General features: G+C 36.1%; 1 protein-coding gene across 3 annotated transcripts in view; it reads left to right on the forward strand.

The window, feature by feature from the left end:
- Positions 1-23137, forward strand: part of TPH2 (tryptophan hydroxylase 2) — a 75565-nt gene extending 52428 nt beyond the window's left edge. For all 3 annotated transcript variants that reach the window (XM_088141533.1, XM_088141534.1, XM_088141535.1), the window contains 3 exons: positions 16217-16312; positions 22705-22838; positions 22963-23137. In XM_088141533.1, the coding sequence (XP_087997659.1) occupies positions 16217-16312; positions 22705-22838; positions 22963-23137 (405 nt within the window). The remainder of the gene's footprint in view (positions 1-16216; positions 16313-22704; positions 22839-22962) is intronic.
- Positions 23138-24463: the final 1326 nt, after the last annotated feature.

The raw sequence follows: 24463 nt of genomic DNA on the forward strand, positions 1-24463 counted from the left end.
TAGTCACAAAAGAATTACCCACCTTGGATAGGACACAATCTCTAGCTATTGTAATATATTCATTTAAGCTCAGATTGTTTGCAATATTTTTGTTATGCCCATACAAGATAGCTGCTCCTATTTGTCAAAATCCCACATTAGTGGGATGAATTCAGCCCCTGCATCGTGAAAGGAAATTATGTTTCAATGATCTTGTGGAAGGTAACTTCACTAGTGAAGAATGGCAAAGGATAAGGAGGATATGTGTTTACCCTCCTTGTATTTTTACAGCTTGGCACTCAGAAGATCTTTTTCCCAGGCAAACTGGAAAGGATGTCAAAAGGCTGATTCTGTTTCCTTTGAGATAAGTGTGAACTACTTTAGACAGCCCAAACTAGAGCAACAGCTTGAAAAGGAAATGAACAAATGTTCACTTAAGCCACTCCAGAGAACTCTGAATATAAATGAATGTGACACACTTTTGAATGTCAATTGGAAGGGGAGTTGCTTTCATTTCGTATTGTTCTTTCTTTAGAATGCCAGGATAAATTAATAACATTAACTGCCATCTCTTTGAGCCTGCCAGAGATAAGAAAGGAATGGCGAAGGCATAAAAGCAAAAGATTCCAAATGTCAGCTTCAGGGTGGCCTGTTCCTTTGGCCCAGGAGAGCTAAGTATGTAGTTCTATGATCATTTTACCACCTGTAATGTTTTATTTTAATGCAAAGCAGCCGTGGGGAATTGCAGGTTGAGCAAAGCAGCTCTTTAACTCTTTCTTCACCAGCTGCCTGATTACTCCAAGTCATTTTCCACATGTTTTCTTTCCAACTGGGAGGACATTTTCCTTTAAATTTAGGTGGACAAATTTTTCCTCAGACGTCTTCCTCCTCTCCAAGCAGATGTTGCCTCACTGGACCACCAGTCAGCCTGAAACCATCCATGTATGTTTTGCGCTTCAAAAACAGTGGTGGAAAACAATTTATTTGACATGATTTTTTATTTACTTAAAATGTGGGAACATCCATTTATTTACATTCACATCTTCTCCTGCCTTGCCTCACTTTCAAAGAAGTCAAGGCAAAAGGCTGATTGCTTCTGTCCTTCATTTTGTCTTTAAAGAGATCCTATGAAACAGGCAAGGCTGACAGTTGCAGATTAGTCCATCATTACTCACTACGTGACTTTCATAATGTAGTAAGGATTTGAACATGGATTTTCCAATCTTCAGGAGTATATAACACCACACTACTTATAGGTTATTTGTAAATTAATAGAAACAGATATTTTAAATATTCTTACAGTTTATTGTGTAGAAACAAGAAGCTTTTAGCTTTTTGATGTTCTTTACAAATGAAGTTCATCTGTCTGGTTCAAGATGATCTTAATAGTGTTCGTTGGAATGCCCATCTGGTCTCAGGTTCTTTGTGTTCATTTGAGCCAGGAGTGAATCATTTGATTCATGCATCATACTTGCTTGTTATATAGTTTTGACTTATGAATTCAGCTAGTTTATGAATTATGACATTGTATAGTTTCTTCAATAAACCTTGGTTAAACCAGCCATGACTTAACACAATATGTAAACCCAATCTATGAATTCCAGGGATCATTATTTTAGGTCAAAGCAGGGCATCCTTGGCACCAGATCACATGCAGCTCCTAATGATCAATTTTGCAACAAGGGGTGTCTGCAGCATGCTGTGATTTTATCAAAATGATGAAATAGTCAGTGACACCCCAGTGCAAGCTCTGCCCTTTCTCTACTTGCATGCAGGGGTAGAATTTGCATCTGTATAATGTGACCCACATTTTGTCATTTGCCTTTGCCCCCCTTACCTCTCTTCACCATGAATGCCCATGGTGCATTAGCAGCTCACAGATCAATTCAGAATTGCGTTGCCACATTTCAGCTACAAATCAAGGTGAACTGATTTCTTCCTCATTCCTTTTGGGGAAGAAATAAAGCAAATAAAATAAAATAAAATAAAACTGGTGTGTTAAGTATTGGATAGGCTTAAATTATCTAGAAAATAATTTTCAAAACCATCTTTGGCAACATCAGTATGGCATCACCTTGCCACCAAAACATTACAAAAAGTATATCAACTGTAAAAAAAGGAGAAAAAAATGGGGTGTCTACCTCTCTTTTTAGCCAAATGGCAGGATTGATTGGCAAGAGACTCACCACTGAACAATGGCAGTAGATGAATAGAGGGATCATTTTGTTATACAGGGTTTTCAGCATATGTTCATGTGTACCAAATATGGATGCTTTTATCATGGTTAAGTATTTATCAAAATCACACAGTGACCCAAAATTGTAATTATTCCTAGAAAGTACTGCTCAGTCATACAATTATTCTTTATTTAGAAAAAAGATATGAAACATATAATAAGATAGAACAGATCGCACTTTATTGGGAAAAAAAAATAAAATTGATCTTTAGTCATGGCATTTCCAGACCATTATTAATACATTATAGTAAAGATGGACAATATGTGGCTATATAGAATTTGATGAACTCCAATTCCCATCAGCCTTTGCCAGCATGGCCAATGTTGAAGGATGATGGAAGTTGCATTCTCATAACATCTGGAACATTAGCCATTGCCCCCTCCTGGACTATTAAGTTATATTCTATTAGCTGCAAATGCAGAAATCATTGAGTTTATTTATTTGAGTTATACTCTAGCTTTCTTCTCTAGCAAGCACTCAGATCAGCTAAGAAAAATGTCAAAACAAATATTCTGAATGTAAGCAATTAAAGACATAGTTTAAGTGCAATACTAAAATTAATTAGCAATTATACTCGGGTGCAAGATGCAATTCTCTGGATTTTCAAACCCAAAAGCAGTGAGGCTAAACGCAGCTCCTGAAGGATAGCATTCCATGGCTTAGGAACATGCAGGAGAAGTCCTTCTTTCATATGACAGAAAGGAGGGCATATTCAAAAGGGACTCCCTGTAATTGGTAATGGCTGGACAGATGCATAACAGGAGAGGCTGTGCTTTAGAGCTTTAATATTTAGTACAGGTTATAAATTGCATCTCTATCAATAACTTGGAGATTAGTCCTGCCTCTCTTTGGTGATAAAGAGACAGACTCCAAATTATTCAATCACATGAATAAATAAAAATAATCACAAACAGGCTTTGGATATTGTTTATAATAAAAGTAGAGAGGGAGGGATTGTTTGAGAAATACTAATAGGTTCTGAATTGCTCTTTAGCTGTGCTGCTACCAAATATTGTTTTAATCCAATGAGTTTATGCCAATCCATAAGTTTTAGCACAATTCCCACTTGAGGATATTCTAGTTTTAACGCTGATGGAAAATTTGATAAGAACAACAAAATTAGTCCCACAAAAGTAAGTATTATAATGATGTAGTCTCAGTAAATTTATAAGAGTCAATTCAAGCTCATGTAGAGAAAGAAAACTCAGCAGAAGTAGATTTTATTATTAGGAGAAATAATGACATGAAATGATCCAGTCTGGAACAGAACTTCATTTAACTTCAGCAAGATTGGACACTAATATTTTATTTATTTATATTTCAAGTTCGTCACCTCCCATCTCACTGTGAATATAGTGCAGTTCCAACAGGTAACTACCTGGCTAAGGAGAACAAATTATCATTATTCATTCATCTAAACACATATTAATCAGATGATCTAAACTCAAAGTTACTAGAGGAGAATCATAATCATAAAAGATGTTATGGAAGAGGAACAAGTTCTACCTGACATGATTGAGTCTGAGTTGAAAGTGGATTTAAAATGATAGGCTACAAGAAAGACATGGAAAAAGATGTTACACTGGACATAAAATGGCTGCTGCCTTAATAATTAAAAGGGATATGCAAACAACAGCCCAAGAGAATGATAATTTTCCTATATTGAATTTACAAGAGTCTTGTTAAAGTTTTGAAGAATGTTGTGAGAAGGGACAAAGAAGAAATGAAAAGAATCCAAGTCCTAGGACATTATTTGAAGGGACTAAAGATCAAGATTGTTAGAAGTAAAAGGAATGAATATAAAGTTGGTTTATTTGATCAAGGCTAAAATAGATGTCGTTATCTCTGGTAACGCTTAACAGACTTTTGCTAACATCAGAACTGAAATGATGAGGTTTTATGGATTTGTTTATAGATAAGAGACGGAATATGGGAAGAAGAGATCATTTGTTGTATTTTAAGAGAAGGTATAAGTTACTAAAATCATTCACACTTGTGTTAAAGGTGGGAAGTCGCTTCTTTACATATTTCTTTTCTTTCTTTTCTATTTCTATTTATTTATTTCTTTTCTACATCTTCTACTTTTTATTCTTTTAGTTTTTTTTCAGTTTGTATTAGTTTTTACTGTTACAGTTATAATTCTTAATAAAAGTAGTATTAAAAAATGTTGTACAACCATTGCTAAGCTAGATACTTTGGACTCTGTGACAATAGCTTTGTTGCTAAAATGTTCGTCTGTTCCCCTTGTTTAGTCAGTGTGTATTACCCTCCCCAATCGCTGAATATACCAGCAAGAGAAAAGTGGGAAGACTGAGAGTCATAGCCAGTTTGTGCTGTCTTACTCCTCCCCCTGCCACCTCCACAGTACCTCTTGTTTTGGGCAATGACCAAAATTTTGTACCTAAAAAAATTATTTTATAGATATTGTTTTCTTCTTTTCCTTCAAATATAAATATCTTATGCTGAGGTAAGGATCAAATTTCCAACTCTTTTGGTTATTGTATGATGCAGATGATTATTCGATTTGCACATTTTAAATGGGGCAGTGAATGGTTACAGGGGAGGATTTACATTTTGTGGTAGTTGTAATTTATCTGCCATATATTATATTGGCATTCCTCAAAGCCTCATAGAAGCAATAGAGGATTTTACAACTGACCTGTCCCCAAGAACAAGCACTTCCCTTTGGCTTTGTCATTTATAATTTATAATAGTTGCAGCACTAGGCTTTTGCCACTCCCCTGAATCAAAGTCAAATGCTTCTCTCACTCAGGGCAGATGGGTTGCCCAAGTGCAATAAACTTTGGTGAAGTTAATCTATCTAATCAGATCCTTTTATAAATGTATAGTCTTTTGTTTTCATCAGTTTAAATATTCACCAGGCTTCCAGAACGTAACAAGTTATTAATAAATAAATTATAACTTGTGTGACAAGGCTGAAAGATGGCAAAGTCAACCCCAAAATTCCATTTTCTAGTTCCTGATTTGATAAATGTGGTAGAAATGCAAAAAATACCATGTTGCTCTTATAGCAAATTATTATGGTCTAAACCAGTAAAAGGTTGCTTAGGAGAGCAAGCTATATTCCACCCAAAATCTGGACCAAGCATTTTCATAAACTGTATTTAGGTAGCCTTGTGATATCCAGCCAACAATTTTAATTGAGCTTTTACCTGATTGCACTCTTAGGTTCTCCTACAAAAATAGAGATCCTGGGTTTAAATAAAATCCTAAATGAAGATTACCAATCTTAGCTTCTCTTTTTACCTATATTAATCAAACAGCACAGCAGTATAGTATTGGTGATGGTGGCTTTTCTTGTACCACATGTATAACAAAGGTAATAAGTTACCTTTTAATAGCCATTCTATTGACCTCTTAAATATTGTTAGCAAACTGTGTGCAAAGCAGTGAAAGGAATTTTGCTAAAGAAGCATAAAGCATCCTTGTATTTATTGATTTAAAAAGATATTTAAAACTACATCAAAATAAGCAGGAATAATAATTCAGTAACAGCCTCACCCCACTTTAGCCACAAAGCAATCTATTTCTAGCAAGTCCAAGTCTATTGGCAGTGTCCATATAGCCAGGCCAGAAAAAGAAGATCAGAGGATATTGGTGAGGCAATTATTGTTGGAGTTTATATAGTTAAGTGAAAATAATCAGCCTTGGAGCAACTAGTCTTACAACTTCAGAGGAGTTGTAAGTTAAATGATGAGGCAAATTAGGCAGCAACAATTCTGTCCATTCATTTTGCAAGTACTGCACCCCCCCCCCCCCCATCTTTAGCTAATGGAAGAACAGTCAGAGCTTTGATTGACATTCATGCTGCCTGCAGAAACAGCTCCTGGTTAATTTTTCACTCCAGGGAAAACTGTTTTTTCAATCTTACCCAGTATGAAGTTATTATGCTACCCATAAAAACATTTAAGAAAGATTTTAGTATAGTTGTAATTGGGCTGTGGTATATGTAGTTCCCATCTTAGCTAAAAAGCTGAAAAGTGTACTGATATTTTTAATTGTATTGTTGATTAACTAATAAATATTGATTGCTGTGTGCTTATAGTGTTAGGCTGCTAGTTTTAACTTCTCTTTCCTCCTAGATGAGGCCTCTCTGCTTTTGTATCATCAGAGCTGGGACAATGTGGCATGCAGTTGCTAGTAATTACTTTTTCTCATGTTGTGTAGTAATAGAATTTTACCTAAGTCTGTGGTTTGTTATGTGTAGAGCATAGCCTGGGGTTGGCTGCAAGCTGAGCCCAAAAGCTATTACCAAATTGATGGCAGTCCAGGGAAAATGTTGATGGTAAACCAGGGAAAATATTTGTTTATATACCCTCTTTCCCTCTTATAGTCAGGGTCAAGATGTCTTACATATATTAGAAAAAAAAATGGTAAAAACAGAATTGTAATTAACCATAAAACAGATTTTGAAGATCTGTAACAAGAAACACACCTAATTTTATGGAAAACTACATTTATTTCCACTACATTTACCCAAAGATTTCCTTTGTGTTTAATCAAGGAGGACTAGGATTAGGAGTTGTTACACTGTGTGTTAAAAGTAGTTGCTTAGAAATCCAAATGAATGCACATGATCATACCATAGAGAATATATGGGTTAAAATGAGCAAAGGGATATATTATTTTTACCATACTTTATTTTGGCTAGTGACTAAAGCTGAGTACGATATCAAGACAACTGGACAACCCTGCCTTAAGTTCCCATTAATTTCTAAACAGGAGATATTAGACTAGGCTAGACTACACTACTGTCTTACAGTGAATAGCAATGGTGACTGAACATAATTTAGCTACTTTCCGAAAAATCATCTCTGACATGTCTGTTAAGAGAGAAAATATAAAATTGGCATCTGTTTTGCAGTACCTGGTAGCTAAAAGAGGTGCAGTTAAATCTTTATGCCAATGTAATAACAGGTGCAGCAACAATGTACATGTAATATTGATCCAATTACTTCCAGAATACATGGGCCTAAATGTTCTTGTACAGATATGTCACTGAATATCCTTCCAGAAAAGGGAAGGTAGTAGATCAAAACTGGTGAATGTAAAAACTTTTGTGCGTGAGGGCACAGAATATTGGTGAGATAATTGAATACTGTGAATTGTCTCCTTAGCATACCTAAACTGTAGATTTTTGGAGCACGGCTTAGGTCCTTTTGTAAGTCTAAGTCGAGAATCTGCTGCTTTATTTTTGACAGAGCTTTTGCAGAGCCAATGTAAAATAGATATTGTGTGGAGAATCCATATAGATGGTTACATTAGACTTTATTTCAATTAGCCACAATAGGATAAAGTTATCTTGCAAACTGAAAGAAATCAGAGAGCTTTAAAAGAAGACTAATTTGAGCCAGTATCTCAGATGTGAAAGCCACATTTGGGCCCTTAATGAAGTCAGGCCTGTTTCTAGCCTTCATAAAGATTTAGAACCATATCTAGATGTACAGAGTAGAGCCCTTAGAAGTTTTGATTGGACAACTTCTATAGGGGCCTCACAAAGAAATACAGAACAGAAATAATGCTCTTAGTATCTAGTATTCCTGCTCAATCAAGTTTTCCCAAAGCAAACTGAAGGACTTTCAGAAAGGAATGAGGTGGTAGTGATGAGAGGAGACTTGTAATATCAACCTCACTCGGGAAGCAGACTCTGCCGAGCATGGTCATTCCAGAAATTCCTAACCTATGTTACTGAAAAGTTTCTTCTTCAGACAGTGGAAGAACAAGAGGATCGACCATCTTGACTTGATGCTACCCACAAGAAAGACAAAATCTAGGAAATGGAATTACTATGAACAATGAGGAAAGTTACTATGGTATGAAAAATCATGGTATCATGCAATCCTCGCCACTATATCTGGGTATTTATAAGCAGGAAGGATGACAAGGAACTATTCTTTGTTCCAATAGTTCAGGTTTTGGGGAAACAGCCAGACACAGACAGTATGCATTAAAAACAGGAGGGAGTGGGGTAGCAGTATATATTTTTTCCTTTTCACTGTGGAACAGGGTAACTACAAGCTGCTATAGATCAGGTCTTGACAGGATGCTAAGCATTACATTCTACCATTGGTAGCTGAAAGGGGTATTGATTGGCTCGATAGCTTACAGAAACGGGCTGAAAATAACAAAATGAAAGTTAACAGAAATAAATGCAAAATTCTTTACTTAGAAACAAATAAATCAAATGTACAAGCAGAGGTTGGAGGCTCCGAGGCTTGATAATAAGAGTTATGAAAAAGATTTTGGAATAGTAATTGGTTGCATAATGAATATATTTCAGCAGCATTATATGGATTAAAAAAAGACAAATGTAATTTTAGGTTGCATCAGTAGAAATACAGTTTTCACATCACAGGAAGAAATGGTTCAACTTTATTCTGTGTTCATCAACCCCAGCATTTAATACCGTGCCCAGTTCTGAGCACCACACTTTAAGCAACGCTCAGATAAACTGGCAGATTCAGAAAAGGGTAACAAGGATGATCAGGGGATTGGAAATGAAATCCTGTGAAGAGAAATGGAAACACCTGAGAATATTTAGCTTTGAGAACCGAAGATTGATGGCACTGTTCAAAACTCGAAAAGATGTGACACAAATTTAAATGAGAGAAAGTAGATTTCCATTGACTGTTAGAAATACTTCCTGACAGTAAGAGCAGTTTGAGAGTGGAACCCATCAGTTAGAGGGGTAAGACACTCCCCTTCATTGTACCCGGGCAGGTGAAGGCTTAACAACCATCAGCCTGGAGCACTTTGATGCTGGTTCTTCCACTGAGTAGGAAGTTGCATTTGATACCTTAAAAGGCTCCTTCTGACTCTATGAAAATGAATAAATATTTAGACATTAAATTATTATATCTATAATTAATTATTTAATAAGGTCAGCAGATCTGTCTTACAGTGTAATTGTATGTTTGGTCATAAAATGAATTGGGCTTATTCTCAGTTACAGCCTTAAGCGCTAACACAGAAATAGAGCATCTGTACTCCTACAGAAATGGCTGCAATATTAGCTATGCTGGCTGTAGATGCTGGGAACTGTAGTTTGCTATTCCCTGGAAGTCTGTAAGCTCTCCATTGGCAGTAGAGACAAGCACAAGCTGTAATGGTAAGAATATGGTGATGCTGTACTTATTCTGATGCCAGGTTTAATGAAGAGTGGAGTCATACATCTGAGAGCAATCTTCCACTATTTTAGGAGAAAATTGAGTACAAGCAACTTCATTTGCTTGATGCCTCTGGGGTCTGTTTTGTTTTTAGCTTATTTTCACATGGCTTGCACTAACAGTGTTTAAAAATAGTCCTATATCAGATGAATTCACTCAGCAGGACTTTCTATATTTATTGGTTTGTTCTTAGTTTCCTGTTTGTTTGGTTAGCATATTCAAATTTAAATGTGAAACCATTTTTTTTATCACACTGTTCTGTAAAAAAGGACAGATCTTAATGCATAAGATTTCAGGAAATACCTTTTGCCATCCTAACAAAACAGGTTCCTTGTGCCCACTGGTATTGGTGGGCCTCAGTCTGCACATTTCAGTATCTGCTAAACAGGTTCTTTCATAAAGAGGTCAAGTCTAAGTTTTTTTCCTCAACCGAGCTCAGGGTCCAGACTCTAAAAAGCCAAACCACAATGCCATCAAAAAATATTGTAGGGAGGCAAGACACAGTCTGTTACAAACAGAATTGCTTCTTTGCATTCACAGCTGAAACAGCTGGACAACCTTACAGAATATTTCAGTTTTATTTCTGCTCAAATGTGTTTACTCTCTTTGTTTTGTTGCATAGAAACAAAGATTTGGAAGGGGCCATTTCGATCATTGAATTCCAACTTCCATTCAGTGCAGAAATCCAAATTAAAGCATCCTTACTAGATTGCTTCCTGTCTCTGACCACATCCAGTGAAATAGAGTTCAGCACCTCCCTTGGTAATTTCTTCCACTACTGAAATCATCTTACTCTTTGAAAGAGTTTCATAACTGGATCTGACTATTACTTAAGGATTATTCTGTCCTTCACTTTGGGCAGATAGAGAGCAGATCTCATCCCTCTTTATGACAACCCTTCCTGGTACTTGAAGGGATAACATATTCCCCATCCATTCCCCCGTCTGTTGGCTTTTCTCAAGCTTAACTTCTTCAGTCTTTCTTGCAGGACCTTGATGAACCTGCACCATTTTTGCTGAATCTTTCTTAAAACACATCCAGCATGGGACACATTATTTAAGAGAAGGCTAATCCATGCAGAATGAAACAGAACTAATTTCCTGCAATTTGGAACCTATATTTCTGCTTAATCAGCCTAAATTGCATTTGACTTTTTAGCCCTATCGAACTGCTCATTCTTATTTAGCTTATAATTAAGCAGAATTCCAAAATTCTTTTCAGTGGTAGTAATTCCAAACCAGGTGTTCCCCATCCTCTATTCATGCATTTATTTTCCTTTTCCTACACAAAGAAATATACATTTGTTTCTGTTAAATTTAATTCTGTTATTTTCATCCCATTTCTCTAATCTGTTAAAAACTGAATTTTGTTTTTGTCTTTTTTTATTTTTAGGGCTTTAGCTATCCTTCCCAGTTTTGTGTTATCTGTAGATTTGATAAACATTTCTTTCACTTCTTCATCATTAATGTATATGTTAACAAGTGGAAGGCTAATGATTGAATGTTATAACCCCTACTTAATATCATGCTCCAATTTCAGGAGGAAGCACCGATGCACGTTCTTTGAGTAAGGGTTCCAAACCAGCTTTGGAATCACCTAACAGGCATGCTGTTCAGGCCATACTAACAAGCTTGCTAGTCCAAATGTTACCGGATACTTTGTCATCTGCTTTGTGGAGTAAAGATATATTATGTCCACAGCATTCCCACAATGTATTAAGGAACTTATCTAATCAAAATGAAATAAGATTAGTCTGTCAAGATGTCTTCTAAGTAAATCCATGTTTACTTCTGGTAATCACAACAATACATGGTTTTCAAGAAGTTTATAGAACAATTGCTTTATGAAACACTGTGGAATCTTCCCAGGTATTGATGTCAGATCTGAATGTACAATTTGCTTCAACTAAATCTGTCCATTCTGAAATGAAAATGTAAGAATTACTGCCAGCCATGTCATTTTTATCTCTGTTTTAGCTATATTTTTAAACCATTGTTGTCATGACTTTCTTTTGCTGATTTGTAGTCAAAAAAGGTGCTTCTGACAATAGGTCATGGCTTCATCATATAAATCCATAGGCAAAGTTAGAAACTTTTGTTTCTACTTATCAGCTGCATTTCTGCTGGCTCTGCAGATTGCATTGATCATTTCCACAGCAGGCTCCAGTTTAATAGCCCAATAGAATAAACTCCCTGCTGGTTATTCCTTTCTAGGACTTCCTCTGGCTCCTCTTGCCATTAATGGAATAGTTTCTATTGGCCCAAATTCAAGATGCCTTTGCACATGAGTAAGCATCATTTGAAGTGGGGAGTATGCTCATGCTTAGATACATTTAATGAAAGTAATGGGAGTGTGCAAAACACTTTTTAGTATAAAAAAGTATCAAAGTATTGTAATACTAAATACAACAGGTATGAGCATTTTATGAGCTCATGAGCCTTAACACGCCTATCTACACCAACTTTTTGATGCATAGAGGCAAACATTTTCCAAATGGATAAAGAGAAAGCTCTTTATATATAGAAAGAATTACAATTGATTTCTGCTATTAGATTGTCTTAATAGTTGTAGAAGGAAACAATGACATATATAATCAAAGAAAATAGAATCCCCAAAGGCATGTTTGCTTAATAATGCAATTTGTTTGAGAAATGCTTTTAATTACTTGCTTTTAACTTAAGAATAGTTTAAAAAAAACTTAAAAGGCTTTAACATTTAGGTAAAGAAATTAAAAAGAATAGAAGAATATTATATTTCTGGTTTAACTTTTCATAATCAGCATGCTGTATTGTTGGAATAGCTTTCCAAAACATCCTCCAAATGGATATCAGCAGATAGAACTTGCTTGAATATTTGGAAAGATTAAAATAATTGTATTAAAGACTAATGATATGACTATGGCAGTGTTGGGTGAGATACTTCATTTAATGGTCTAACAAGTCTTTGTGAACTAGACAGAATCTGTTATAGTCTGTATTCAGTAAATGTATTTTAGTAGCTTTTTCATAGGAAGGAGTTTAATAAGACACAACACTGATGAAAATTGGAATTTGGCAGATACAAATTATATAGAACCACCTGGACATTTTGTGTTTGTTTATATATATGATTTTTTTTCAGAGAACACAGGCTTTTTATAGACTGTGTGCGCTATCATGTGTGAATAATGAGTTATTGAAGTATATATATATATATGATGGAATGAATTAATTTTAGTGCACTAATTCCAACAGCTTTTTATTCTTATTAATCTTATATATAAACATATGTGAATTAAATTCCATAATATCTTTGATAGCAATAAATAATTTATCATTTCTACCAAAGAATGCATGTAACAAGAAACCAATATATTAGCATGTACTATTTCCACATAATATCTGGGATCACACATTACATTAAGCCACAGTGAGAATTGTTCAATTCTGGCTTAGTATATCATAATGAATCCAGGCACTGTGGTTTATTAGTCATGGTTTATGGATGATAATGGTGTACTAATCCAACTGGTTTGTTTATTCAATTAAGCATAGTTCAGTCAAACAATGAACTAGCATGATGTATGAACTACGCATAATGCAGGATTTAGTTCCTATATTGTCCTGGGAGTGAAAGATTGTGGGAAGGCTAGAAAGGAAAATAGCATTGCAGTTGCTCAAAGATACTCTGCCTTAATTCACTGAAAATGAAGATGGGAAATTCCTATTTCTAAGACTCTGAATTTACTGCTGACTAGCATTAAAGAAACCTTACTGAGATATGTGTAGTTCTTGCTTCCTTGATCTTGCCCAGCTGTGTGGAGCCTGACACTGAGGAAGAGAGAATCCAAAGTACCTCATTAAGGAGAAACCTTCAGTGTTATCTCTTGTGGCCTCCCAGCCTGAGGACTGCCCTTCCACTTTTCTTGGATTCAGAAAATATTTTCCCACTACTCTCTCTCTTCCCTCTGCATTATAGAAGCAGAAACACATAATGACTGCATTTCTACAAGTCAACTGGTTACTAAATTAACCAATTTTCTGGTTTGTGCAATACATGGAATCATAAACTGACCAAATGGGCTGGATTCATGCAACGTACTAAGACACACAAAAATAAAACAAGATCAAAATCTACCAACTACATTGTGGAAATGCAGCAGGTCTTTAATTAACTTTGCTAATCATGTTGTGCAAACATAGCCACTTTAAAAAGCTCCCCTAAGAAAGTGGAGGCAATTTTGAAGCATTCAGAAATCTTTTAGCTTAGCCAGCAGGGCTCTTTGAGAGCTGTCTATGGTCCTGATTTCTGCCTAATGACCCAAAAAGGTTTATTTAGTTAAGCCATTTCCTGCCTAAGATTCCAGTTAGAATTGAAGTTGATTTCAATATTTTTATGGGGATCTTTTAATATCTTAGAAGGTGTGGTTTTTACCTTGATTTTTTTCCTTTCCTTTCCTTTCTTTTCTTATAATTACAGAATCTTGGGAGTATGCTTGTCCTTAAAATCCTATTTTAAATAGAATAAATAACCAGAGATGCAGTAACCTAACTGACTGATTGTGTCTCCAGATTCACTCTTCTAGAAAGTCTAGCCTACAGAGAAACAAGATTTTGCATCTGTTGTATTAACAACAGAGTGAATTGAAATAGACAATATATTATATATTCAGCTAGTACTGTATATCCTCTTTTGAAGCTGTCCATGTTAAATTATTTGCCCATATTAATTTGTCTGGGTTTATAAACTGTGCAGACTAACAACTGTAAAAAATTCACAATTAAATCCATAACAAAGCACATAAATGAACCATTGGATGATTATATTTAAATAAATAAAGGCATGTGTCTTGGTAAAAAAGGCATTGACAGTATACTGGAGATAAAGGCCAAGATCCAAGGAAAACCATGAAACTACTGGGCTAGTTTGGATTTGTCTCAGTGAAGGGCTTCACAACATGAAACAATGCAATTTTATTCATCAAGATGAAATGGCAATGAGATTTTTGCTCAACAAGGCCCTTTGTGTTGCCTAAGTCTTTAGGTTTTAATAGTGTTTTGCTGATGTAAACTGGAGTCTATGTGATTGGATTGTACACAAGTCTCATAAACAATACTTCCAATATTCAGAAGAGATTTCTGCACATATAGAAGATGGCTGGACATGTTGGAAGAGGCTTCTGCTTCTGGCTATTGCAAGTGCCAGATGAGGCAGTAAGAATAGGCAAAGATAGAAACTAGAGGGCCTTAATGTATTGTGAAGCTGATTTAAGGAGGTATTTCACTTAAGGTTCATTGAAACAGAGCAGCCGTTCAGAGATCATCAGGTTAGCAACTATTAATAGTATATGATAAATTGTTTTTGAAATTAGGGTGAGGGTGATAAGCCCTTGCTGAAGTCATCTGTGGGGGAAAAAAGAGCAAAGTCTGTTTGTCTGGTGCAAATCCCTTGTGGTGGGATGAACACCCTCTTGGATCCCTGAATCTCCATCTGTATATGAAGATGTTTAAAGCTTATGTAAACAAAGCAGCTTTAGAACTATGGCAATCATAGTATATTGTAAGCAGTTTGATGTAGCGGTCAAGGTATCAGGCTAGAAACTGGGAGATTGGAGTTCTAGTTCCTTTTCAGGCACAAAGCCAGCTGGGTGACCTTGGGCCAATCACACCCTCTCAGGCCTAGGAAGGAGGCAAAGGTAAACCACTTCTGAAAACTTGCCAAGAAAACTGCAGGGACTAGTCCAGGCAGTTGCCAGGAGTCAAGACTGATTTGAAGACACCAAAAAGAAAAGAAATGAGAAACAAAACCAAAACTAAAACCATTCTGATCGCACAGTTCTGCTCCACTCAACTGTTTGTTCAGTTCAATCATGCTAATTCAAATAATTGCAGGATTAATTTCACAGGGATACCATATTTGGATTACAAAAATCCAATGACCACTAGATGGCAACAAAGACATAGCATTTTCTGTATCTTTGCAGCCCTCTATTGGCCATCCCAACTGTTGCTTCTCAGATAAGGTAAGCTAGGTTTTCAAGAATTATGTAATTGTTATATGCAGTATCGCCCTTTAATAAAGTTCAAATTCTGCTTGTGGATTTCTTTTCAGGGCTCTCCTTCAGATAATATTTTTGAATCTGGTATTAGGACTCATCCAGCATTTGCTTTCTGAAAACCTGGGCAGCAGGTTGGCAGATGTGCTCACTTATTTATTTTACAATGCATCTGTTCATGATTAATGATGTTTTTATTAGGGTTGTGCAGTTCTTCAGATTTAATTCCTAAAAGGTGCATTGGATAGCACAAGGTGCAAGTACACCACCTGCTTGCAACACTTTAGTGCAGTGTTTCTCAATCTTGGCAACTTGAATTCCCCAACATGCTGGCTGGGGAATTCTGGGAGTTGAAGTCCACATGTCTTCAAGTTGCCAAGGTTGAGAAACACTGCTTTAGAGTAACTGTGACTTTTCCAGGGATCATCTGTTGGCAGCAGTGGGTAGCCTCGTGATTCAAAATAAAAATGCAAGTACTTTAAAAATGGAAGACGGGTGTGACTTTTACATTGTGCATACCCTGCAGCAGCCTGTTAGAACTGAATCTGAAGCACTGCACAGTCCTAATGCTTATAGTGATTTACCCTAAAGAGATTTATGATAGCTCCTGGTATTCATGGTGTTACTCTTCGGTAGTTTTCTTTCACATAATTTGCTTAAAAGCAAAAAGTAGTATAAGGAAGGGATTGGCCTGGTGACTTGCTTGATTTGATTTCTGAGTGTATCTAGATTTATACTAATATGTATATGTATGTATATATATTTATTTCATTTTACAGTGTTATTTTTTCACCATTGAATTTGGCCTTTGTAAGCAAGATGGACAACTGAGGGCTTATGGAGCAGGCCTTCTGTCTTCTATTGGAGAGCTCAAGGTACTGATGTAAACAAAACTCTATTATTTATCATTAGAAGCCAGCTCTGTGCTTTCTACATATTTCTTGTGTGATTTTATACTTATCTCATTGTTACTTTAACTTTACTTTCAAACATTCTGGGAACCGTTTGGCTGAAGGGCAGTATATAAATGTATGTAAAAAATACGTTTGGAAAAGCTATATGATTTGAAATAAATCCTGTAAAAGAAGAAGGATGATAAAAATCAGACCATAGTGCTAATCTGGGATGGAAATAATTATTTTGAATGCCAATCCAAAGCATTTACACTGGCATATCTATTAAGGCATGTGTGATACTTCAGTCTGAAGCTTGGATCTGAATGTGATTCAAGCAAATTGCTCTTTTGAATTAGATGAGGTGCTTCTGAATTGATTCAAAGATTTGATGGACTTTGTGCATATGCATACATACTCTTATCAAATCAAATATTTGATTTGGCTTGATTCTTCAAATAAACTCTTCACACTGAATTGCAAATTGAAATTGAATGGGCTCATGAAGTCTGAAATTCAAATTAGAACTTGATTCATTTACATCCCCTCCCAGTATCTATATTCAGTAAATGTGATTTCCCAACTACATTTAAATTGTGCTATATTTTATGACTTGTTCCAGTGCAACAATCAGAATTCTTGTCTGTTTTTTTGCAGCAGGAACACTGGAATTTAACAATGCTCAGATGATTAAACAAGAAGTCTATAGTCCTAAATATGATATCTAGGTAACAATCCTAAACCCAACTGGTAGAGATGTCAGGTCCTACATAGTAGCAGTTATTATTGACAACATTGTGGGGCTAATATTATGCTTCTGCCCATCAATAGACAGCCCAACATATAAAGTTCTAGTGTTGTTGGAAGTCATAAATCTATTTAAGTGCCACCACTACCAAAAAACCCTTTAAACTTCTTGACACTGCTATTCCAGGTCATACATTAGTTTCAGTCTAGCAATCATTTTGCCAATGAGGTAAAAAAAGAAATGTGCTTGTGCTTTCAAGAAAATCCAAACTTGCTGTACAGTCACTTCAAGATTTATTTATTTATTGAAGGCATTTATATTCTGTCTTTCATAATATATATCCCAAGGCAGCTTGGAACACAAATTAAAGTAATAAATACAGCTAGACAGAAGCAGTTGCAAATACCAAAACCACTAAAAATGACAAAGTGAGTATATGATAACACAGTTGGTGTTTAAAAAGTTACCTATGCTTTAGTGATATCCAGGTTAGATTGAGACAGTAATGAACTCTACCTGGAGTAATTCTGAAGCTAGTTAAGAACATTTAAACTAGGGCAGAATATGGCTGTCTAGATATTAATGATGTAGGGTTATTGAAATGTGTGATATCACTATTCTACCAATTAGATAGATCATCAGTGCATTTCTAAAGTACACACAAAGTATTGGTTTTGACTTTTAAAACTCTAAATAGTTTGGAACCATTTTTGTTTGCCCATTCTTAAAAACCTTGACTTGGAGGCATTGCTCATACCCCACTCATTGGAAAAACATACAGTTAATGGATATGGGGTAAAGGGCCTTTTTGGTATTGCTTCCACTTTTATAGAATTCCAATTTAAAAGAGGTTCATATAAGCCTGGTGGTATAAACCTTCAGATGGCTGTTAAATTTATTTTTTCCATGTTGGCTAGGATTTGATGCTGCTCTAATTTGATCTGATACTTAATTTTTTATCTCTTTAATAATACTGTGTTGAGTTGGCTGTTGCTGTTTATTGCCCTCGCTATGTTGCTATTGGGCTTTTACTTATGTTTGCTGATGTTTCTGTAGGCTGTTCTTTATACAAGAGCTTTTAAATTGTCTGATGGGCTTTACAAAACAAAAATGGTTTTCTGCGTATTTGACTTGCCTTGAAAGGGCCTAGCTCACGTACACAAAGACAAAAGAGCAGGGGCTGGATGATAGACTCTCTTAGTTGGAGAGTGAGTTTAAAAAGGGGGATCCCACAGCCAAGGACGGGAATTAGAAAGAAGGTTCTTAAAAGACTGATGGGGGAGTAAGTGTTTTTTAAGCAGTCCCTAAAAGGCATTTCTTCACTGCCAAGATCACAAGAACTCAAAGAGTGGCACATGTGAATGCAGAAAGTGGGTTTATTTCCTGTCTAAAGCATCCTGAGCTGATTTAGCTCCCCCTTGATTTTGTATGTTTTTCTTTAACTCCTAGAACAGCTGCAAGTTCTCAAGTGCAATTCAGAACGATCCCTATTTTATCTGAGACATTTCTATTGGTGGATAAAACAGAGCATAGCTTCTCTTTGATTTTTTAAAATTATTATATTCTTTTTTGAAGAGGCAACTCCTGTTCTGTGAGGAATAACAGGAAGGTCAAGCTCATGATAGGCCTCCTGAATCCAGTTAAATTCAGTGTTGGAGAAGCAATCTCCAAAGGTCTTGCTAGCAGAATTTTGCTTTGAAATTGCTTATCAATTTTTCTGCTGTTTAGATTAGGAGTGCATCTCCATTTTGAAATTTCTCTTGTAGGATACATGCTCAGGCAGTACACAGATATCTGAAGAGTTGTCCTATAAATGAGAATAAAATTGCTTTTCTGGAGATGTAATTTGCTTGAGAACCAACAAACAGGCACCTGCTGTGAGTGACTGATGCTTATAGCTTTGGGATATGCTGCCTTATCTAAATTTGATTTCAAACAAATGTTTAGTTATAGAAATATTTTTGGCATTTGGATATCTTTTTTTCTTGTCTTGTCTTAAAAAAAATTATAACAGACTTTTTGTTGTTAAGTCTCATATTTTACAAGCATTTTGTTCTTGTAAAGTGCCAGGATAGAAACCAGCATTAAGTCTGGCTAGAGATATAGCACAAGCTGTAAAGTGCCTGAGTATTGTCTAGAATTATTGTTTCTGTTTAAGCGCTTAGGCTAATTAATTTAATCTATTTTATTATTCTTTTTATGAGATCATCTTAATCCTGGATTAATTGTAGATGCCCGCATGCATAGTTATGTGTGGGGCAATGAAAGAGAAGTCATCAATTCACATCCCCAAATTTATTTTTCAAGACAATTCTTGTGTTGCAACAGATGCAATACTTTCATGAAGTCCAGAATTTTCATTGGCATTTATTTCAATTCTGAATATTACTCATGGTTTGAGTTTAAACATATTTGTCTACAAAGAACCTTGCTCTCAGGGTTTAGATTCAATTCTTGAAAGATCCTTGTAGCATATAGGAGCATACACATAACACATATCTGCAACTGTTTTGAAGGCATGTCTCTTCCCAGGATCAAGTGCCTGCCCTCTGCAAGGCTGCCATGTGATTCTAGGAAGAGATACAGCTTTTCAAAAGAGTTGCAGACAGGTGCGAAATTTATGTTCCCACACATGCTGAAGTATCTTTTTGGAACTAAACCTGAAGCATACTGCAGCTTTAATTTTTGTTCCTTGAACCTGGCAAGAATGCCTCTTAAAACATTTCGTCCCTCATATCTCTAACATCTTTTTTAGGTGTTTCCCTGTTCTATTAAAGTGGGAGTGGGTATTCTGTTATTTGTAATCTCATGGTGCACCTATCACTGATGCACACTGTGTACTCCTCCAAATGTCAACAGTCAAAAGGTAGGTCAAAGATTTTTGAAAGGAAAGACAGAAAACTTGGTTTTTGATATTTTTGATATTTCTATACTGCTGACTTCATGCAGACTTCTGGTGGTTTACAATAATATAAAATCCACCAAAACAAACTAAAAATAAAACCTGGCATCAGGAGTGACTTCTTTCTTCATCAACAATCAAAATTGTCTACAGAAGAGCCCCAACTTGACTGCCCTCTGAAAAGCTATGAGGATGCCATTTCTGAAGGAAAAGGATTCCGTTAAATAAGGGGATAACATGAAATACAATGTACTCTGAACCATCTCACTTGAAGGTCACTCTCAACATGCTCTTTTCTTCTGGAAGATTGCAAGGTATAAAGCCATGAAGGTTAAAACCCACTAAAGGCTTATAGGTTAAAACCCACAGTTTGAATTGCATTCAGAGGGCTCCTGGAAGCCAATACAGTGCCATTTAAACCATTGGTATATGGCACTGCTAGCTTGCACCTGACAATAGGTGGCCTGCTGCATTCTGCCCCTTCTGCAGCTTCAGGTGAATCTTCAAAGGCAGCACCATGTAAAGTGTATTGCTGTAGTTGACCTTATAGATGATGATGGGCAGCCTTTCCTAAGGCATCATGCTTCAGGAAGGACTGCAACTGATAAGTCAGCCATGGATTTCTTCTGCCTAACAGTAGCTCCCCAACTAGCAGAGGATCCTCACAGACCTAATTATTTCTTCCCATCTGGACCCCAGCAGCCTCCAACTTTGGGTCAGAACTTCTACCTCTTCTCCTGCTCAGCCTATAGTGGTGTTTTGCAAACAAAAGGATAACCTTCCCCAGCAGCTATGTAGATATTAAATATATTATTTAAATATAACAACAACAACTCTGGCAGTTTACAAATTATTAAAAACATTTAAAAACAAGGAGCAATACAAAAACACAAAAACAACACAAAAGAACTGAGGTGGCAGAGAAAACAAACCCATATGGGTACAAGAAAAAGGAATAAAGGGGTGTCAAAAGTCCTTGCCAAAGTTCTGGTGAATAACTTTGGCAAGGACGACTGCCAAATAACATCAGTATGGCTATTCACCATACTGTCACACACAAATACCAGTATAGTGGGGGCCGTTGGAATCTCAGGAGGATCCTCATTTCTAATGTATTAGGGAGGGGGAGAGGTGAATCAATTGGTAGTATACTAGGGTGTAACTGCTTGGAGAACCTCTCCTTCCCCAAAACCATTCACTGTTGCTGTACAGTATCATCCTTAGCCACAAAATTAATAAGCATAGAAATAAAGAAGAAAAAATATATTGTAAACAGATTAATGCCAAAACCTTTTACCAGGTTGGGCTAAGAACTTCTTCTATGTCTCTCTATTAAAAGAAGGAGAAGGAGGAGAAGAGATAGATAACTTTTCTATACTGGATTTACAAAAGAGACCATTAAAGTTTTGAAGGATTTTCTGAGAAGGGACAAAGAAAAAATGAGAAGAAATCAAGTTCTAGGACATTATTTGAAGGGATTAAAAACCAGGATTGTTAAAAGTACAGGAAAGGAATATAAAGTTGGTTTATTGGTCAAGGCTGACATATTTATTTATTTGTTTATTCATTTTAAGGGGGAAGCACTCACTTTTCAGAAAGAAAAAGAAAAAGAAAAATCTTCCAAGCATGCGTGGGCCAATTGCTGTTTTCATTACTCACATATTGGCTAAAACACTGAAAATGACATTTTCTTAGAAAATGCATAGAAGAATGGCTACATATTTCACTTTTATAAATCAAGTTCTAGAGCGGCTAGTGACTAGTTGTTTTTTAAGAAAATAAATCTGGAATCTAAGAATTATGGAACATATAGAAAGGGGTAAATGTCCTATCTGTCACTCTCATGGACATCTATGTCCTCATGCATAATATATATGTGCATATGGAGAGAATAACATATATGGTATCTGTGCAGTTCAAGACACTGCACTCATTACCACATACAGCCTTTGCAAATAAAAACCTTATATATTTCTGTCTTAAAAGATATAGAAGAAAAGAAATATCTGATTCGTACTTTCTTCATGAACCAAGATAGAACAATTCCTGTACCACAAGTTGGTAACTGGACTGATTTTAGCAGAGTACAGATTTCATTCCACAGATGTCCAAAACCTCCCATTCACCCCCAGTTCTTACCTTACTCTAAAAAAAAGATGCATATTCATAAGAATCCATGGCTTCCTCTAAGTGCCAGCTCAGTTTGGTTTTAAACAAGTGGGTATACAGCTAATGCTCTTGATGAACTGTTAACATCCTGTCAGTCTATCTTTTTTTTTTTTAAAGCAATGAAAGTGTACATTATTTATTTAGATATTTGCAAGGCCAAAACAGACTGGCATTATGTGATACTGGAGGTGAAATATAAATGTTATGAATGTGTGATATGGGCAAAGGTGTGTTGCTTCTGCTTTGGAAGAATTCCTAATATTAGCCACAGTGTGGGAATACTTGAAATATTTATTAATAAAATGTTCATTGTTTCAGGTGTGATGATTTAAGTTATGTCCATATATAAGGCAAAATTCTTGCTTTCTTGATGATGCAACTGTTTGAAAGGAAGGGGAAATCTTAAAGCAAACATAGATTGATAAATTTAAGATGAACATCACATCCATGATGAATGTGGTGTGGTGAGGTGGAGAGCATGCTGTGCTATGAAGCCTGGGTGCATAGAAACCCTTCTGTAATGTAATTTAACAGATGATGTGATGTATTTTGCAGCATGCTCTGTCTGATAAAGCCAACGTGAAAACATTTGATCCAAAGACAACCTGCTTGCAAGAATGCCTTATCACAACTTTCCAAGAAGCCTACTTTGTCTCAGAAAGTTTTGAAGAAGCCAAAGAAAAGATGAGGCAAGTTGTTTCCATGGCCCTTAAAAACAAGCCCCAGATTGAATTTGCTCTTAGTAATTCTGTTACTAGTACTATTTGTAAGTGCATAAATAGGAGTTAATTATTTTTATTATTATTATTTCAGGGACTTTGCAAAATCAATCAACCGCCCCTTTTCTGTTTATTTCAATCCATACACCCAAAGTGTTGAGATTCTGAAAGACACCAGAAGCATTGAAAATGTTGTCCAGGATCTCCGAAGTGACCTGAACACGGTGTGTGATGCTTTAAGCAAAATGAATAGATATTTGGGTATCTGACTTCTTAATGATGTGGCTTTGGAGAAGAGCTAGATGCTGTACCACCATTATGAGCTACAATGGCCTATTCCCTCTCTAATGCATGGCTACCACATGTGCTCAGTGTGCTGTTCTATTTAACCGCAACTTCAAATACACCAACACTAACCTACAAGTATTTAAGGAAGAGGATTACATTGTCTTTATTTAATTTTTTTTATCAGCTTGCATCAATTTCAAAAAGCTTCTTCTCCATATCGACAACCTACAAACACAGAAAGACACACACAACGGAGCATTTGTTGATATATTACAAAAAGAACAATTAAAGGCAAAATACCATTATCATCCATCAATCACACATGGGAAGTTAATCTTTAATAAGTATTATTTTTTAAAAAATCCTCATGCTTTCCAAAATAAAACCACTAATTTCCTGAAGACAGTAATAAATAAAGCCAAATATTCTTGAAGAGCCCAAGATGATGCTCTTAGGAAATGGGCATGTCTGTGTAGGGATATGTGTTTCTATCAATACCCTGAGACTATAGATCAGTCTTGAAACATAGTTTGTCCTGAAGCACATCTTTCTATGCAGATGTCCTGTGCTCCTTGTTGCTAAGTAGACTTTGTAGGAGGACAGCCATGTTAGCTTATGGTGGAGTATGGTAGCACATTTTCTAACAAATGTTACAAACAATACCATTTCAGCCACTGTAGATGTTGAGACTACACTAACATTCCCCCCAAACATGAACTTCAAGCCATAGAGAATATTATCATTGATGCTAAAAAGCGCAGCCTGCCATCAGGCTGTGTGACTTTTACTAATCCATTTTCATAATCTGGACTCATGGAAATGAATCTCTCGTCAAATTCCATCATGCCTAACAACTTCCACCCTGCCATCAACCTCAGCTTGGAGCCATATACAGAACAAATCTACTTCCTTGATGTCACAGTAAAACTTCACAATGGACACATAAACACTATCTTAGACAGAAAGATTACAGTTTGCCCTGCATATCTACATGATTTCAGCTTGCATCTGGAACATATCACCACATCTATAATCTATACCGAAGCTCTATGCTACATCCACATTGACAATGACGTGTATTTTCTCAGACCCTGAGTAGCAGATCCATACTTGCACACATATAACCACCTAACCTGAAGTAGATTCTCACAAGCAACAAGAAACAATGATGCCAAATCCAGATGTCTACTTTGCCCAACAACACCATCATGGACCCCAAAAAGTAAGCACACAAGATTAGAGGTGCCTTCATTTACTCTTCCTCCAATGTGATCTATACCATCATCTGCCAGCAATGCCCCTCTGGA

Source organism: Python bivittatus, unplaced genomic scaffold, assembly GCF_059951505.1.
Source record: "Python bivittatus isolate LINGU-HERP-01145 unplaced genomic scaffold, Pbiv_v1 ctg000330_np1212, whole genome shotgun sequence".
In the NCBI taxonomy this organism is placed as follows: Eukaryota; Metazoa; Chordata; class Lepidosauria; order Squamata; family Pythonidae; genus Python; species Python bivittatus.